This window comes from Morus notabilis, unplaced genomic scaffold, assembly GCF_000414095.1.
Source record: "Morus notabilis unplaced genomic scaffold, ASM41409v2 Scaffold215, whole genome shotgun sequence".
In the NCBI taxonomy this organism is placed as follows: Eukaryota; Viridiplantae; Streptophyta; class Magnoliopsida; order Rosales; family Moraceae; genus Morus; species Morus notabilis.
In genome coordinates, this window is record NW_010366045.1 from 183,442 (window position 1) to 203,623 (window position 20,182).

Sequence of the window (20,182 nt, forward strand, 5' to 3'; positions counted from 1 at the left end):
GAAACTAGAACAACAGCCACTTAAACAAAAAGAATAATTCAAAAGTGTTTCTATATCCTCAAGAATCCCACAAAAATCCCAAGAATTTAGCCTTTTTCAAAAGTGTCTAAAAGCTGTAACTTCTTATCCTCAAGAATCCTTACGTTCCTCTCCATTCAAGTTGTCCACATCTTAAATTCAAAATCAAATGCTAAAAATAAACAAATTTCAGATTTACCTTAGAGCCGAGAGGAGAAGCGGAGACCGGAGGAGAAGAGAAACGGAGACCGGAGAGGAGAGGCGGAGACCGGAGTTGGGTCTAGAGGAGAGGCAGAGAAGAGAGGAGAGGCGGAAATCTGAGGAGGAGAGGCGGAGATCCGAGGAGGAGAGGCGGAGAAAGCCGAGAGGAGCGGCGGAGATCCGAGGAGGCGAGGCGGAGAAAGCCGAGAGGAGAGGCGGAGATATGAGGAGGAGAGGCGGAGATCCGATGAGAGGAGAGGCGGAGAGGAGAAACGGAGACCGAGGAGAAGAGGCGGAGACCGGAGTTGGGCCTAGAGGAGAGGTGGGGAAGAGAGGTGAGGCAGAGAAAGTGGAGGTCGTCGTGCGTCGAAGAGGGGAAGGCTCAAGAGTGAAGGGCTGAAGGTGATTCGGTGAAGGCTGTCGTCTGAAGTGAAGAGTGAAGAGTGAAACTGAAGACTGAAGACTCAGTCAGTCTAGGGTTAGATATTACAAATAAGACCCAACCCATTAAAGGTTGTTTATGGGGTGTGCGAGTTGAGTTTGGGTGTACAGATCATTATAGATCTAATCCACACCTCACCTTAAAATTTCAGTCAGGTATTGAATGGGCCAAAAAAAATTAATGTTAAAAAGGGAGAAAGACGAAAGTAGACCAAGACTTGAGGTGAATTAAAATTAATAGGCTAATAGTTTACATAAGTTAATAAATAGGTCAAATTACTGTTTTTGTGCATAACTTGTCTGGTTATGAACCATAACTTGACAAGTTATTATTAATAATTTACAATTTTTGTTTATAATTTGTCTGACTATAAACCATAACTTGACAAGTTTGTCCATAACTTATATGGTTATAAATCATAACTTAACAAGTTATGACCTATTAATTTCTATAACTAAAAATTAACATATATACTTTCTTAAACTTTTTATATTGACATATTTTTTACTATTTTCGTGTTAAAAATTACATTTTTTAAATTAAATTAGAGTGAGTTGAGTTGAACCTGCACGTTTTGTAGGTTCATGAACAGCCCTATTTAAACATAACCTACAGAATAATTAATTTTTTATTTTTGTACAAATGACATCTAAATTACTTGAAGTAAGAGTTAGCGCAATCTTACAAAACGAGTCACCAATGCGCTTATGTGTAATTTCAAATGTGGTGCTTCTATCAACTAAAAAGCCCATGGGGAGAGGTGTGTCGGGCAAGGCTGCGACGTGCTCGCGGCGGCGGTGGCTGATTTTGTGCTCTTCTTCTCTCGCACACTCCTCGTTAGGTTTCGTTTTAGTTCTTGTACGAGCGAGAGGCGAACGACGGCAGAGATTGAGGTCAAGAGGACACCATCGGGGGCGAGCAAAGCGAAGACCTTGTTGGCCAAACTGGGATCGTTGGATGCGATGACGGTGTTCATCCAGCCGTTGGATGATGATGATGGCGTTGGCGACGGCGGGGATGACGAAACGGCGTTGTCGAAGCCGAAGAGCTTGCAGATTAGGGTTGGGAAGGTGAGAGAGAAGAAGTGGAGGGACTGTCGGGTGAGTGGGAGTGCAGGAAGGGGTCAATGGAGGCGGATGCGAGGAGATCTGAGCGGTGGTGGAGGAGCCAAGGATCGCGGCGGCGAGGTCTTGGGATTCAGAGAGGGAGTCAACGAGAGTTGAGAGAGAGAGACTAGAGAGAGAGAGCTTGTTTTTAATTTTAAGCTTTTTCTTTTAATTTTTAATTTACAGGGTACCAATATATGATATTTTCCCTAAAATTTTGTTACGTTAGCAACTAGGTGAATGAACTTTGAAATATTCTCAGGCCCGTTTATTTCACCGATTCGAGTTTAGAATTCGAGTTTTGTTACAGTAAAAAACTCTCAGAAACAGTCACATCTAATTTTTTTGTTACAATAAAAAGCTCTCACATAAAATCACATCTCAACTTGAATTACAAACTCGAATCAGCGAAGTGAACGGGCCCTCAATGGCCCTAAAACCCAGAAAGAAAGCCGAACAATACGACCTCTAAGTTCAAAACTTTCCATGTATAAATGCATTTCATTTGCATTATTCAAAATCGCATTCTCAGCAATCGAAGGGAGAATTTAGAGACAAGTTGAAGAAAGAAAAAATGGACAGAAAAGAGATTACGAGTGATGAGAGAGGTCTGATTAGCCAAGGCCGAGGTATGTCGGGCAAGGCAGCGACGGGCTCACGGCAGCGGTGGCTGATTTTCTGCTCTTCTTCTCTCGCACACTCTTCTTTAGGTTTCGTTTTAGTGAGATTGTTCTCTTTTTTTTTTTCAAAGTTATTGAGGGTCATTTAAGTAAGAGAGAAATTGGAAAATAAGTCAAGACTTTAGATAAATTAAAATTAATAGGTCAATAATTTACATAAGTTAATAATTATGTCAAATTATTATTTTTGTCCATAACTTGTCTGGTTATAAACCATAACTTAACAAGTTATTCACGATTTTTATTCATAACTTGTCTAGCTATAGACCAAAACTTGACAAGTTTGTCCATAACTTATCTGGTTATGAACCATAACTTATCTGGTTATGAACCATAACTTGTCAAGTTATGGCCTATTAATTTCTATAACTAAAAATTAGCCTATATACTTTCTTAAACTTTTTATATTTGCCTATTTTCTACTATTTTCGTTTAAATAATTTGGGTCAAAAATTAATGTCCGCTGTTTTCGTTGGTTCAAGTAATTGGTAAAAAAAACAATTTTTTTAAAAGAAAAAAAAAACCCTTTTCATTCAATAATACATTGGTAAATTAAAAAAATGATCAAATTATTTTGATACTTTATTATTGTGAAATATCTCACTGAACTATGTTTTAAATAATATTAAAACCGTATTTTTACTTTTAAAAAGAAAAAACATTCTTTTAATATTTGAGACCGATTTAATACATAAAATATTTATTCTACCATTCTCACTAATTAGTAACAAGCTAATACTTTTTTTAAGGGAAAAAAAAGCATTCTGCAAATACTTTGAAACACTCGTTTACTTCGCTGATTCGAGTTTGTAATTCGAGTTGAGATGTGATTTTGTGTGAGAGCTTTTTACTGTAGCAAAAAAGTTAGATGTGACTGTTTCTGAGAGCTTTTTACTGTAGCAAAACTCGAATTCTAAACTCGAATCGACGAAATGAACGGGGCCTTAAAAATTAAAAAATAACATAAGTTAAAATGTTTTTAAAAAATATTTTTAAAGTTATTAATTTCTATTTGATTAATGAAAATAACAGTTTAGACATTATCGATCTAATGGTATCAAAAGAAGATTTCTTTAAAAGTAAAGGTACCATATTAATATTATTAAAAACAAAAAGTTTCAACGAGATGTTTCACTATAATAAAGATTATCAAAATGATTTTATCCCATAGAGCGTTTCATTCAAAATTACTAATGGAATTGATTGTTTATCAGGGTAAGTTCAGTGGTAAAATCAAAATACCTAAAGTTTAAGGAGCTTATGTGAGATTAACCTTTAAAAAAAAGAAAAAAAAACATTGCTAAGGCATATCTTATCCAAAATAAATAAAATAGTATAGAACTACAGATAGTAAAAATTACACTATATTATTCATTAACAAGAAAAGAGTTAAAAATATAACAACTTTTTAAAAGTATTTTAAGAATGGCTGAATTTCTATTTTAATTAAAATATAGGAATGACAAGAATAAAGTAAATATATATATATATATAACATAAAACAATGGTTTGGCAGGCGCCGGGAGCAGCTGTAGGCCTATAGGTCGAGCGAGTATTAAGAGGATGTAGAGATTCAACATCCGGATGCAGTCATAGTGACTCGTGTGCGAGAGTTGGATTGGGGTGGTTTTCGCGGGCATGCAATGAATCAAGATAGATGGGCTCAAGAGCAGGAGTCCTTGAGGACCTTGACTAACCGGACTACGTCACTGAGCACTTACAGCCTAAGGCATGTAGTAATTAATATCTTCCCTATAAAAAATTAAAAATCATAAAACTAAGACTCCATTAGTTGCAGTGGAAAATAAGAAAGAAAATTTGCAATGTTGTCCATCATATTGAATCCAGATGATTGATAAACAAAAATGACATCTGTTTCTAGAAAAAAAGATACATTTTATGAAAGGCCGTAATCGATCAAATATTTTCATGGGGCCAATAATTTGCTGCATTCCTCTTTCAGTATGTCTCTGTACAACTTGTACCAAAAGGAAGATCTATACAGTTCTTTATTTTCCTTTTACTTCGTTTTTTTGTTTACTTTATTTTTTTTTACTTCTCTCCACCTACGTTTGCATCTGGCATGTTTATATTGCCAGTGTTCCTTCAGTCACACTCTCATCTGAAGAATCTGAAGACGGAGCTTTGGGTTTATTCATGACCCGCGAAAACCCATAGCCAAGTGAGCTTCCGCTAGTTTGACACAGCTGGAGACAAAACAAATGCCAAAGACATCACTTCAGGTGACAACTATAAGAGCTACACGAGAAACAATGGTTGTAAGAAAATAGGCTTAAAGAAATAAATAGCTCTATATTTAGTACCTCGGCTAGCTCAGATAGGTGCCGAGACCTAAATTCGTTGATAGTTGCTGCAATCTCTGACATTGGAAGTTTAGCCTAAACAAGAACAAGGAGGAGATGACAATAAAGAAAAATGAAAAAGAAAACCCAAAAGCAAATGGTATGATCATTTCCTAAAGAACTGTACATATATTTTACAACAGTGTGTTACAAAGTTATAAATAGAAAACCTAGTTCTGCTAATTCTGGAGGTAAGGGATATTATTACAAGTGAGATGGCGAAGCTAATACGAATGCAGGTAGTAGGTCACTTGATAATACCACAGTTAAGAGGTGGTCCATTTAATAGTAATGCGTACAAGTGACAGAACAGAATAACATATGATGGGCTTGATGGACTTCACAAAAATCTTAATGAGGCACTGATATCACAAAAATATGCAATGGAATCGTAATTTCAAGTTGGAGCAACGGGGATTCTTCAAGTCATTGGACTACTTATGGACATGGTGTATGGAAAAGCAACATTTATATCAACAGTTATCACACATTTCAAAATTCTTTTCCAGAATAAGTTTGATCTGGGAAGCTCGTCAAAATAGCTTAGTAAAACAATTTAACATGACATTAAATCAAACCATTGTGATTTTAGATTGACAAATAGGGGCAAAACTGAGTGGCTATCTAGGAATGGGTTTTTTAACGCACATTCAAACTTCTCGAAATCCTGGTAAAGAAGATAAAGGTACAAAACATAACTTTTGAATTCAATTGCAAAACCTCAACTTCCTGTTAGTTTCTGTAGCACTTCGAGATGGGATTGCAATGAAAATGGGAATGGAATAATGCTTAGCATTATGAAGGCAGGAGTTCCCCCAGTTGAAAGATTAGATAAATTAAAGGCCGCCCAAAAAGGATAATGGTAAATCAGGGGGCAATTTTCAAGCAAAAAAAAAATATATAAAAAAAAAAATCAGGGGGCAATTTAAAAAGGATAATTACAGATAACTTTAAGCATAATTAGAAAAATATACCACACCAAAGAGTCAAAGTAAAATCAACACGTTCGAAACTTCTAAGCAACTAGACATGTATACCGCTGAGAAAAATTATTTACCTGAGCAAGAACAGCAGCTGCCAACTGTAGACTGGGTTCCAAGGTTTCCGGGACTACCTGTAGGTTTTCTGAGTTAAAAACAATTATGCAAATTATAGGAGATAAATGCAACCAGGTTACTGATTTCTACTAGCAAGGACAAAAAGAAATCAATAACCAATAACCCAGAGGCAAAATCACCCAAATCTTTGTACGATACCATGGAATTGCCCTAGCTTCATGGAAATAATCAACAAAGGAAACAGCTACAATAGGTATCAAGAGCATTACCGCTGTAGCACCAGCCTTTTCCAAGTTAAGGCCATGATCAACGTCATGAGCACGTACAAAAGTCTTCACGTTAGGAAAGTACTTGCTCAGAGCCCAAACAGTTCTATAATTTGCACCAGGTGTGTCCAAAGTTATTGCTGCAGCACATGCTCTTTCAGCACCTACTTTATGCAGCACCTAGGCATCCAGTAGAGAATATGTCAGATCATTCATGCAAATACACACAAGAACTTCCTGATTTCTGTTGCTTTACCTCTCGACTGCCAGCATCTCCGAAATAAACAGGAAGGTCCAATGCACGTCCAACTGCGACTCTATCACTGAACAAGGACAACAAAAACAACAAGGACAACAAAAACAACTATAGTTACTCAATTCTCTTTATTGTTTATTTAACGTCAAAACATTGATGGAGATCACCAAGGAAATGTCCAAATGTGGAAAAAGTGAAGAAACAGAAACAATAATACGCCTGGTTATTTACTTCATTTATTTATTTTCTAAACTAGCTGATATATGGTTAAAAAATCACAAAACATACTCCTGTTATCACCTCTGACTCTCTTAACGATAATATGACGCTTATATCAAGACGTAGACGGGCCACTTATATATGTCAACACATGATATACAATTTGGTTCTTTTATGGACTCATCCAACAAAACAGAAAATTATACCAACAAAAATGAAAACTAATCATGCACAAAGCTTGAAAGCTGTCGTTTTTTTAGGACTTAACATCCTCAATATTACCTCCTCACATCAAGAGCTACAAATGGAATTAGACGCTCTGAGAGAAGCTGGGCAATTATCTGGAACAAACGGGACAAAGTACAGCTATTAAAATTGAAAACATGTTTATTTATACAAGTTTGATTAGGAAAGATTTTAATTAATTTGCAAAAGATTACTCTAAAACGGAAATACCTGGCCAACTCGTCCAAATCCACAAATAATAATATGATCTTGCAAATCATCCGTCTGCAAATTTAATCAACTCATCAGAATCTGAGTTGTAGCATATAGCAGTAATTTCTCACGTTGAACATTTTACCTCACTCTCAACAGGTAATAAACTTCGAACATCATGCTGTTCAAAACGAGAAGCAATTAACTGGCCTCCAGCAGCTAGCCATGGAGTGAGGGCCATTGACATACCCACCACAAGAAACAGTAAAGAAGAAAATTGGGGAGACATTATTGCCTGGACATGAACAATTTGGCCAAGTGATATTAGCAATAAAAATAGATTTTTATTCTCTGTTTTATTTCAATGTTAAAATTAACAATAAATTTTTTTTTCCTTGTCAATAACAAATTTCCAATCAATTTTATGAAAACGTACAAGCAAAACAGTCTTGATAATTAGAATAATCAAAATTTCTTCCACCCAACAGTTTCAACATTTGATTCAGCAGCTTGAAGCTTGTTGGTTCATCCTCATTTTTTAAAGAAAATATTTATTTTTGGGAGAAGGGTGAGCGTGTTGGAGAGGATTACGAAAAGAAATAACCAGCCTTACATAACAATTATACTTTTCTGAAAAGTTATGCCCAAAGACGAGTGACATCTAGAAGATATAAAATTAAAATCAGGCACGCTGCAGATAGATATCCAAATTAGCCGGCAAGCCAAAACGCCTCAAAGACCATGTAAATGATTTAATTAAGAAAAACAGTGTTTAACCTTTGCCAGCAACTTCCACAAGAGCGACACAATCAATAAAGCATTACAAACCTGATTAACAGCTTCACCGAAAGCAACAAATGCAAATTCTCCTCCCGGTGCAAGAAGTAGACCAACTCTTATTGCAGATATTATTGAAATGCCAAATAATTTCCCAACTAAAGCAACCAATAGAGTTTTTCCACCAATTAAGAGTCCCAATGTTCCAGCAATGACAGGGAAGTTGGAAACAAGAAGTTTGGGATCAATAGACATTCCCACCTGCAAGTGAACAAGTTGCATTTAATTGCAAATATTCAGGCATTATTCTCTGCATTACTCCATGTTATACAACTAAAATCAAGTATCAATAGCCTCATCTTTTCAAGAGCAATAATGATATTATACATTTGATTTTATCAAAGTCCATGGATAAGGCAGCACAAACAGCTATCCAAGAGGCTACGTTATAATCATACTGTAAGATGGGCCAATTTTGAGTTTATACTCTTAAGTCTCTAAGATTCATGGCTATAAACATGTTTTTCCCACCCTCATGCATGGTCCTGGATTGGATATGCGGCTATACACTTGCGCTAAAGAAAAAGATACAGAAAGGTCAAACTAAATATATAAATACAAGTGATGAGAAGCGTGCCATGTTATAAATTTGTATGAGAATGTCCGAGACTGGAAACCAAGGAGGGTTTGGATATTTAGTCTAAAGAAGTTGAATCAGGAAAATCAATTTTGCTACCTGTAAAAAGAAACACTAGCACCAGCCACTAAATGCTTAAGTTCAAATCAGGTCGGCTAACTTTGGCTTTTACACGAAAGAAGATGGAAAGAAAAAAAAAAAAAGAAAAAGAAAAGAAAGAAAAGAAAAAAGAAACAAGATTTCATTAACAATGATGAAATAGTGTACACCAGAGGACAAGGAGTCCTCAATCAAGGATCAGGAAAACAAAGCAAAAACTGATAAAAGCCAATGGTAAAACAACAAACAAAGAAATCTGATAAAGAATCTCAATCACTTACTGGGGTTTTATACTACACATCATGTTATAAATAAAAACTTCATTCAAGAAACTGATACAAGAGATGGTCCTAAAGTACCAAAATCCTCGATGGAATTTACAGTTAAAGCATTCCCAATAAGAAGTACCTACCGTCATGAAAAAGAGGCCCAATAAAAGGCCACGATATGGAGCAATATCCGATTCAACCTGCAAGGAAAACTCAGTTTCTGCAAGGAGCAAACCAGCCAAAAATGCTCCCAACGCCATGGAAAGTCCAGCCTGTTCAAGATAGAGAGAGTGAGAGAGAAACAATCATGTAACTCCAAGGAAGTATAAACAGAATGAAAATTCACAATGCCAGTACCCTGGCAGTTAGGAGACTAGTTCCCAGAATAACAAGCAATGTGTTGGCAGAGAAGATCTCAGCGTTTTGATTTTCTGCAATTTGCTTATAAATTGGTCGAAGAAGCTGCAGGAACACACAAAAAGAAGTTAAGTGCATGGCAAAACATAAAAGATGATGCAATCAAAAATCAAAATTGTCATGTAGAGGCCCAGTAAGATGAGTGACAAGCAGTATTTTCATCAAAACGTTTATACACCTTCCCCGCCTACTTTTCATAGATCACACCAGGGTGACTGAGATATTACAGAAGTTTTGATCTAGAACTACACAAACTAATCAGTCACTTACAGATCTAATCAACAGAAGTGTAAAAGAAATTTTGCAAATATACCAAGGTTGTTTTTTTCTTGGCAAATGTCCCAAGATGCTAGTGATCACGAATAATATAATGTCAAGGACGAAGATTACTTCTGCATACTAGGAACAATTGTGCTCAATCCAAAGAAATATTCAGTTTCTCATTAAACTAATCAATCAGTGATGTCACTCATATTTTAGTTCAGGGTACAATCAAACTTATTTATGAACAATTACTGTCAGTTTTTGGCAAGACATGCTATTAGTTGATCAGAAGTATTGCTAAAACCATCCGTATAATCATATATATCATCATAGATTACGATCAATGGGGCACCTAAGCTTACAAAGATGAAAAAGTGAAGCACAAAGATTTAATAGCATAAATAGACACACTACCAATTGATAATTTTAGAGCAGTCATGATTATGAAAGCCTTTGGGCTTTGACATATGAAGACATACCAAGCGTCCACCAGCAATAATGGCACTGATGGCAACTACAGCTTTTACAGCAGCAAGTCCAAGAGCTTCAGCAATGGCTTGAAAACCAACCTGAAAAGTTGGCGATAAGTTAAAGATTGACTTATAAAGATGAATTCTTTCATTCATATCCAATTTTTACTGTACCAGGGAGGCTCCTTGCTATATAACTTCTTACTATTCAAAATGTTTCTTAGTTGTTCATACTATGTCAGAAGCACTTATATGACACTCTAGGGAAATGATACTATCTAAAAACTGATTTGATTAAGAAATTAAAGGGCAGCTTCCCAAAACTAATATGATTATGGAGACACTGTAAGTTTGCTCTTCAAAGGCCTGTAGCCGTATGTGTCTTAAACATTGCAGGTTAGTATAAAAGTGTGAAACCGAAGTAGGAAAAGCTAATAATACCATCATAAAATGCTTGACAAGGGATAACAAAAGATATCACCCCCTGTAAAAGTAGGAAACACAAACTTTAAAGCATCTTACCCCTCCTTTGGATGAATTTGGTGAGATAAGAGGTATAAGTATAAGCAGAACCACGACTGCCAGATCCTGAAAAAAAAAAAAAAGAATCAAAAATGAGAAAATTTAAGTTATTCTAGCCGCATGATTTAGAACAGAAGATATACTAACAAAAGTTTATTAAAAGCACAAAGAGAAGCTGGGTATAACTATCAATGGAGGCACATTCCTATCAACCTTTTTTTTTTTGTGTGTGTCTGTGGAAAGGGGATTCCTATCAACAATTAAGATAACTACAAAGTTTAAAACCTGAACAATGATAAATAACACACAGATTCAAGTGTGGAGAAACAAAAACTGCAGGTGGCATGACAATTACAATGATGGCACTAATGGGACATGTTATAACCCCATTCTCAACTTAATACCAAATTCATAGCCCCTTAAACCATTCTTTAAAACACTATAATAATCTGGAAAAGTAGATTTAGCAAGGAAAAAAAAATCCAAACCTGGAAAAGTAAAACTGAAAATGTAGCGCGTCCATGACGTGATGTGCTTTCTCCCCGTTCTTGCAGCACCTGCAGAATAAAACATGCAAATTAATTCCTTTTGCCTCAACAAGGATGTTAATAACTGGACTGGTGGACCCTACAACAAAAATCAAGTGACAAGTGTTTCACCAATGAAAGGGAGTTTAGTGCAGTGAAAAAATGGATTTAGATCAGAATGTTAGAAATATATTTGCTAAAATTGCTTATAACCAGTACCTGCAAGACGACTGCAGTGGATGATAAAGCCAAGCCATTTCCAATGACAATTGCAGCAGGAACAGGCTGTCCACAAACATAATGAGCAACCAAGCCAACCACCACGGCTGTTGCCAGAACCTGCATTTACAGGAATATTAAGATTCCAAAATTTCAAACCAATAACGTAGAAGAGAAGTTAGAAAATTGCTAGAAACAAAACATTCTGATAAAAATAAGTTTAAAATCACCTGCGCAGAGCCTAATCCAAAAACATATTTCTTCATGGAACTCAACCTTTCAACAGAGAGCTAAAAAATGAAACAAAGTATTAGTAGCTAGCGCTAATGCTTTTCACTCAAATTCAAATAGGGTACAGAATTCATTCCTAGCTATGCATGTCAAAATTCCAAAGAAAAGTTATAGGGGCAAATCTAGAATAGACTCCACCTCAAGGCCAATATTGAACAGAAGGAAGACAACTCCAAATTCAGCAATTGCTTTTGTCCCATGTACATGACGTATTATGGAGAGGCCATATGGCCCAATTAAGATGCCAGCAGCAAGATACCCAAGGACGGGACTGCCTACAAATTGCAGTATACAAAAGATACACCACTCAATGAAAGGATAAATTATAATTTGGGAGTGATAAGAAATGTTTAAACCAATTTCATTGATGCAGATTGCACTTGCATTTTAAAAAAGAAAAAAAAAAGAAAAAAAAAAGGAAGAAGAATTTTCCTTCATCATACCTGTCGGATTATGTGGGTTATTTTGGGAAAGTTTTATTATAGAATATTTTTGTTAGTTTCCTGATTCTTAGGAGATTTAGCTAGCTGTATATTCTGGTGGTTTCTTTCTAGATTTTTAGGAGATTCTTTTGCTGATTCTTTGGCTCTCATATTTGTATTTATACCTCCTGTTGTAACCTAATTCGGAATTAATGAATAAGCTATTCTCTCATTTGTTTTTCCTCATGGTATCAGAGCTTTAGGCTTATTCCTGAGATTTCTTCCGTAATAGTCTGGCCGAATTCCTTCTTCGATTCCATTCGTCCATTCTCTCTTCTTTCTGGCCGATCTCTTAACCATGTCTGAGTCTGCGGAAACCACAACAACATCGGGCACTCCAGTAACAAAGAGTGTAGCTGCTGTCCAGCCCGGAGACCTACAAAATATTCATGCAGCATATCAACTGAACGGAAAGAATTATTTGAAATGGTCACAGCTTGTTCGGACGTTCTTGAAGGGACGGGGAAAATTAAGCCACTTACTAGGCACGGGTCCTTCAAAGGACGATCCGAAGTTTGCTGCGTGGGATGAACAAGATTCGATGGTGATGTCTTGGTTATGGAATTCGATGCTACCAGAGATAAGCGATACGTGCATGTTTCTCGGATCCGCCAAGGAAATTTGGGATGCTATCCGACAAACATATTCCAAGGTCAATGATGCTGCTCAAATCTATGAAGTTAAGACAAAGATTAATGCAGCCAAACAAGGTACACGAACTGTCACAGAATATTCAAGTTTTTTACAAGGCCTGTGGCAAGAAATGGACCACTATCAATGCATTCAGATGCGTTGTAGTGAGGATGCAGCGATTTTAAAGCGATTTGTTGAGAAGGAACGTATCTATGACTTTCTTGCCGGTCTCAATGTTGACTTTGATGCGGTCAGAGTGCAGATTTTGGGGAAACCAGAATTGCCGTCATTAAACGAAACCATTTCGATTATTCGTGGAGAGGAAGGAAGAAGAAGTGTTATGTTGGAGACAGATGGAGGAGACGGATCTGCCATGGTGTCCAAAGCTGTGAAGGCTAATGAAGGGAAGGAAACCATCCCTATTTCACCATTTGTTCCAGCCAATCAACCATTTGTTCCTGCCAATCAATCCAAATCCGCCAAAAGGGATAGGGACTCACTGTTTTGCACATACTGCAAAAAACACCACCATACCAGGGACCGCTGCTGGAAGCTTCACGGGAGACCCAACCGGGCTGCTAATGACAGGGGACAAGCACATGTTGCGAGCACTCAATCACATGATGAAGGAGGTTCTGGTTCGCATGATCTGACACTAGGTTTTCACAAGGAAGGAATTGAAAAATTAAGGAGTTTTTTGGAGACACTTGAAAAACCTTCCACGACAGGTACGGGTGGTACATGCTCACTGGCGTTTTCAGGTATTTCTTCCTCTTCTTGTGCTATTAGTGTCTCAGAAAAAATTTCTCCACGTACTTGGGTGATAGACTCCGGAGCCACCGACCATATGACCTATACCCCTAAATATTTCACGTCCTACACACCATGTTCTAGTCACCGAAAGATAACTATCGCTGATGGATCAGTTACTACCGTAGCTGGACAAGGAGACATTTATATCAATAATTCCCTCACCCTTAAAAATGTTCTTCATGTTCCAAAATTGTCGGCAAATTTAGTTTCTATTCGGAAACTCACCAAATATCTCAATTGCAGTGTAACGTTCTTTCCATCACATTGTGTGTTTCAGGAACAAGGCACAAAGAGGAAGATTGGACATGCTAGTGAGAGGGACGGTCTTTACTACCTGGAAAGTCGAAGTGGAAGAGCTAAGGTCGAAGATTCCCCATCTGCAACATTTCTTTCAGAGTCGGTCATGTCAAACAAAAATAAATTTGGCTTTATCATTGTCGTTTAGGTCATCCTTCATTCAGTGTTCTTAAGTTGATGTTTCCTTCCTTGTTCAAAGGGTCCAAACTAGAGTTTTTTCATTGTAATGAGTGTGAACTTCTTGTTTCACAAACATGTTCCTAAATCATACTGGGGGGAAGCAGTTCTAACTGCTGCCCATCTTATCAACAGACTTCCTACAAGGGTTCTTAACTTCAAAAGTCCCATGGAAATTCTAATGAATATTTTTCCTAACTTCCAGGCTTCCAATAACCTCATTCCTAGAATTTTTGGGAGTGTTGCCTTTGTTCATGTTCATTCTCAAAACAGAGGGAAACGTGATCCACGTGCTCTTCGTTGTGTCTTTATCGGATATTCTTCTACCCAAAAGGGGTATAAGTGTTTCCATCCATCCACAAGAAAATTCTTTGTTACTGCTGATGTTACATTCGTTGAAAATGAGTCCTTCTTTCAACATACCTATCTTCAGGGTGAGAATTTAGTTGAAGATAGAGCGAGGGACTTGCTTCTTGACTTTCCATCTCAAGTCCCATCCGTCCAGTCCATTCCTCCCGAGTCTATTCCATCTACCATTCCTCCCGAGTCTGTTCCTGGTCCAGTTCCACCGTCAGATGAGGGAATCCAAGACAATGCTCAACCATTGAAGCAATATTTCAGGAAGAAAGTTCGCGTTCCTCAATCCGTGCAGGTACAATCTCTGGTTAGTGCTACTGTTCAGATTCCCGAAACTGGTATCTTAACCACAGAAAGACAAACATCACCAGCCGAATCTAGCCAACCCCCAGATAATCATGAAAAACCAGATGATGAGGACCTACCCATTGCACTCAGAAAAGGAACTAGAGCTTGCACCAAACATCCACTATACCTATTTCTGACCTACCAAAACCTCTCCCAAAGTCGTAGAGCCTTCCTAAGTAGTCTCCATACCATAACCATTCCAAGAAATTTATCTGAGGCACTAGGGGACAAGAAATGGGAGAATGCTATGAAAGTGGAGATGGAGGCACTTGTGAAGAATAATACGTGGGAGTTGGTCGAGTTGCCAAAAGGGGTTAAACTAGTTGGATGTAGATGGGTGTTCACCGTAAAATACAAGTCGGATGGCTCAATTGAAAGATATAAAGCGAGGTTGGTTGCCAAAGGGTATACTCAAACCTATGGCATCGATTATCTTGAGACGTTTGCACCGGTTGCAAAGATGAGCACAGTGCGAGTCCAGTTGTCGTTGGCTGCAAATTTCGGATGGACTCCACATCAATTTGATGTTAAAAATGCCTTTTTGCACGGAGATCTGGAGGAAGAGAAATATATGGAAGTTCCTCTAGGGTTTGAATCAAAAGAAGGTATGGTATGTAAGCTGAAGAAGGCGCTCTATGGGCTCAAGCAATTGCCAAGAGCTTGGTTTGGAAGACTCACCAAGGTAATGATTGCCGCAGGATACAAGCAAAGCCAAGGTGACCATACCTTGTTTGTGAGACATTCGGATTCAAGGGGAGTGACGGCTTTATTGGTGTATGTAGATGACATGATAGTAACAGGCAATGATACTAGAGAAATGCGAGAGTTAAAGTAGCGGCTTCTGAAGGAATTTGATATAAAGGAGCTTGGGAGATTAAAATACTTTCTTGGTATTGAGGTGGCTCACTCAAAGCAAGGAATTTTCATTTCACAACAAAAGTATGTACTGGATTTGCTAAAGGAGACAGGGAAGCTAGGCTGTAAACCTATGGATACACCTATTGAGTTCAACCATGGACTATGTGAGGCACTTGAAGATTCGGCAATAGATAAAAGTTCCTATCAGAGGCTTGTTGGAAAGCTAATTTATTTGACACACACAAGGCCAGATATTGGATTTGCTGTCAGTGTTGTAAGCAAATTCATGCACAACCCTAAGGAAATGCATCTCAAGGCGGTCCACAGAATTCTGCAATACCTGAAGGGCAACCCTGGGAAAGGTATTTTGTTCAAAAGAGGACAACACATGACCCTCGAAGCCTATACCGACGCGGATTATGCAGGATCATTAGACGACAGAAGGTCAACCTCGGGTTACTGTACTTTTGTAGGAGGAAACCTTGTCACATGGAGAAGTAAAAAACAGAATGTGGTTGCAAGGTCAAGTGCAGAGTCAGAATTTAGATCAATGGCAGTGGGAATTTGTGAACTGTTGTGGTTGAAGATTATATTGGACGACTTGAAGATAAAGTGGGAAGGACCAATGAGGTTGTACTGCGACAATAAATCAGCTATCAGTATAGCTCATAACCCCGTGCAACACTACAGGACGAAGCATATAGAAGTCAATAGGCACTTTATTAAGGAAAAACTCGAAAGTGGCTTAATTTGCACTCCGTTTGTTTCTTCAAAGGATCAATTGGCGAATGTTCTCACCAAGGGCCTGTCAAATGCCATGTTTCAGAATATAATTAACAAGCTTGGAATGGAAGACATCCATTTACCAGCTTGAGGGGGAGTGTCGGATTATGTGGGTTATTTTGGGAAAGTTTTTTTATAGAATATTTTTGTTAGTTTCCTGATTCTTAGGAGATTTAGCTAGCTGTATATTCTGGTGGTTTATTTCCAGATTTTTAGGAGATTCTTTTGCTGATTCTTTGGCTCTCATATTTGTATTTATACCTCTTGTTGTAACCTAATTCGGAATTAATGAATAAGCTATTCTCTCATTTGTTTTTCCTCAATACCGAATTTTACTTGCATAGAGCAAGAACAATTTTTCTTCATCAAACCAAACTTCTTTTTTTTTTTTTTTTTGCTCAACCATCAAACTGAACATTGTGCTCCTAAAGTTAGACCTACACATCCCTAGCTTTGGTTGATGGGGTATGATGGAGGGTCTACTTAAAACTATACAATCGACAAAGATAAAATCACTTACCTCCAGGAATTTTCTGAAATATGGGCACAAATATTACACTTGCTAGCAATAACCATAAGACGTCAAAGAGGGAAGCTTCCTCCTCATTCACCTGAGGAAATGAGTAGAAAATCAGACAAGAAAAAACGGGACACAATATACTGAAGGAAAAAACATGTATAAACAACTTAGTAACAGACAACATACCTCTTGATGTGGGAGCATCTCAATTAATTTTTTAATTCTTTTGGGAATCTTCCGCAATTGTCGAACTACGGGCTTTGCACTTAATGAGACTTCTTCAATGGTAGTGGAGATGACATCTGGCTGTTGTAGCAGCTGAGTACTCCTTTCCACTCGATTGGCATAAAAGGTGACCCTGGCATAAATTTCAGCATCTTGGATAATTTAAGGCAAATTTTACGCCTTTACAACAATCTAATACTTGAGAGTTTCATCAAAAGAGATAAAATTGCAGAATCCTTTGTGAAGAACTAAGGAAGAAAAGTAATTGTAGACAAAGTTTTCACTATGAGGGAAAAATCTAGTAGCTTCTCAATTGCATTTGCAAGAAAGAGAAACGCTTATAAGTTATAAAGGATGATGTGCAAGGCTCCTTTATGTCATTATATCTTCACAGCATTCATGCTTAATTAAGAAAGAAAGGGAAACCTTAAAGAGAGGAAATGTATGGGAGCTTTCATAATTGTATATTACCCAGTTATTATATTGCGTTTATATCAGTCTCAAAATAAGTTTGATGCACCTCGCAGAACAAACCAAACACAATGCAATGCTGAGCAAAGCAGAAAAAAAAAACTTGTTTTATAGATCTAGAATAACTCCATGTACGACACAGCATTATATCGTATGAATATTGGAGACAAATGCAACTCAATTTGTCAAACAAACCTGATATCTCTTTCTTCCATTCTTTTTCTATAAAAGATATATGCAAAACAATTAATTGAAAGAAAATACAGTAATAATAACACATACCCTGCTCCAAATAGTACGAGCCCAAAAATGAGCTTGGGCCATTGCTCCCTCATGGACTCCATTACACCATGAAAGACTGATGCTGGTGTTAACTCTTTCCCATCTACAGTAAAAGAGAAGAATGATGCAGAAAAGAATCGGGAAGATTTCTTCAATAACGCTTTAGGAGCATTCGAGGATGAACTGTCCTTAGTTAGATCCTTTTGAGTTTCCAGTTTTTTGGATTGAACAACATTCTTTGACTTTTCTGGTTCTGCATCAGCTTCTTTTTGAGAGTCTAAAGTCAACTTTCCGTTCTCATGATCACTCAAATATTGAGTTTGATCCGAGTCTTCAGAACTCTGGCTGGTTTTTTCAGATAGACTATCTGGTAAAGTCTTGACAACCGACGAATCGCCATCTATCAAGACATCTATATCCCATTCAACAGAGATATCTTCAGAACTTCCTTGAACCACTCTATCCTCCTCCTGAGCAGCAGTATCATCACCTAACAACTGCCCTTGAGCTGTTTCTGTAGTATCAACAGTAGAGCTGGAAAGAGTCTTCTCTGCCTTTTGCAATGCAATTTCTGCATCATTCAGACGTTGTGTAGCCTCCAGCTCAAATGCAACAGCTTGCTCAGCCAAAAGCATTATGTTTGTCACATCTTCCTCAGCTTTTAGAGCATCCAGCTGCGTTTTCTCTGCAATCTCATTCAACCTATCCACCTGTTTCTGCAGCTCCTCCTTTTTACTCTGTAGCTGCTTCAACTCTGCCTCGCAATTTGCCAAATTCACCTGGCATTCCCTAATATCTTCCTGAGCATCCAAAAGAGCCTTTTCATCTTCCGTAACATCTCTTTGAAGCGCACTCGCTCCTGAAGTGTCTGGAGATTCAGCCCCACCTTTTGCAGCCTCTAAAGATTCTACTGCCACCTGAAGCCTCGCCTCTGCTAATGAAAGAGCCATCGTCGCTCTCTGGACTGCTTCTTTTGCAATGGATTCTTCATTCACAATCTGCTGAATGTTATCAAGTTTTAGATTAACATTAGTCCAAGCATTCGTTGCCTCATCCTGCAGAGCTATTGCAGCTTCAGATATCCTCTGCGCCTTTTCCTCAAACATTGTACTGTTGAGCCGTGCAACTTCCAATTCTGTAATGGCCTTTTGCAGCAGTTCCCTCAATTCACCCAGACTAGGTGCCTCCTTTTCTCCTTCTTGTTCTCCCCCTTCTTCTCTAGATCCACTCAACTCGCTACCATGGTCGGTCTCCCCCCCTGATTCATCACCACTTTCCAAGGATTCTGCATTTGGCCCGTTTCCATTTATGTATGCTAAAGAATCATTATTCTGACACTGCGACCAAACTGCTCTTCTGCCTCGGAAAGTAGTATGGAAACTACAAAACAACGATGCTCTATGATCTAAACTAAGTACATAACGGCCATCAGATTTCACTCTAGCAGCCAAACTTGCATTCCCAAAACCACTCAAACTCGTAATTTTCTTTGCCTTCTTACCGGTCCTCAAATTAAACAAGATGTGCGAATCAAAACGGTCAAATGTTTTACGACTCGTCCCTTCACTACAGCGTAACACATTCGGCTGCCGAAGACCACAACCGAGATCCATAATGTCCCAATTCTAAGAACAACCTTCACGAACAAAACCACTAAGTAACACTATCTGTAACCCATTTCATAAACTCTCATTTCTAAGTGGCATTTAATCGAACACCTGAAATGCACAAAACCGTAGTCACGTCTATTAATCCCGAAACCAATCAAGAAAACATCAGGGAAAAAAAAATCTAGAACCCTAAAACGATTGATATACATCCTTCAGGAGCAAAAGAATCGGCGCAATACAATAACATATTCAATATACGAGCAAATATGAAATCATTCATGTAAATAAATTACAATAATCTGTAACAATTGCATATAGACATATATGTATATATATTTGCGTGTATGTATTGTGTATATAGATTAAAGCGATTGTTGTAACTGCATGCATTTTGTACGTTTGTGAAGCAGACGGACCAACCGATCAAAAGAAGGTAAAATGGAAGAGGACCTGAGAAATCGAAGACGGAGTTCGAGAAAGTTAGGGGGAAAATGACAGAACTGAAAACGGAATCGACGTGTGCTTTTTTGTCTGTTTGGTTCCCCAGAGAGTGAGAGAAAATGAGCTCCAGTTTCTGCTCTCTCCTTCTCTCAGACAACTCTCCGCCTGGAAGGGGGAAAAATTACAAACAAATTAGCTTTAAGACCAAAAACAAAAATTAAAACAAAAATTAAAAGGAAGGAAAAAAAAAAGAAACTGTTAATTTGCTGATTTTTTGGGCAAATTTACTGAGGAGTTGTTTGGTTCATGGATTAGAATCATGAAATTAGAATCATTTTTTATTTAC

The 20,182-nt window shown here is 37.7% G+C and overlaps 1 protein-coding gene across 1 annotated transcript; it reads right to left on the bottom strand.

Moving 5' to 3' along the window:
• Positions 1 to 4,250: 4,250 nt before the first annotated feature.
• On the bottom strand, positions 4,251 to 19,988 carry LOC21389986 (K(+) efflux antiporter 2, chloroplastic). Its single transcript, XM_010109313.2, has 21 exons — positions 19,846 to 19,988; positions 17,786 to 19,503; positions 16,994 to 17,165; positions 16,808 to 16,898; positions 11,678 to 11,814; positions 11,479 to 11,538; positions 11,249 to 11,368; positions 10,991 to 11,059; positions 10,503 to 10,568; positions 9,990 to 10,079; positions 9,187 to 9,291; positions 8,973 to 9,101; positions 7,876 to 8,085; positions 7,193 to 7,342; positions 7,066 to 7,119; positions 6,892 to 6,950; positions 6,391 to 6,457; positions 6,138 to 6,314; positions 5,868 to 5,924; positions 4,772 to 4,846; positions 4,251 to 4,654 (listed from the first exon to the last, which is right to left on the bottom strand). Exons 2-21 carry the CDS (start codon positions 19,396 to 19,398, stop codon positions 4,535 to 4,537), a joined length of 3,621 nt encoding a protein of 1,206 aa, XP_010107615.2. The 5' UTR covers positions 19,399 to 19,503; positions 19,846 to 19,988; the 3' UTR covers positions 4,251 to 4,534.
• Positions 19,989 to 20,182: the final 194 nt, after the last annotated feature.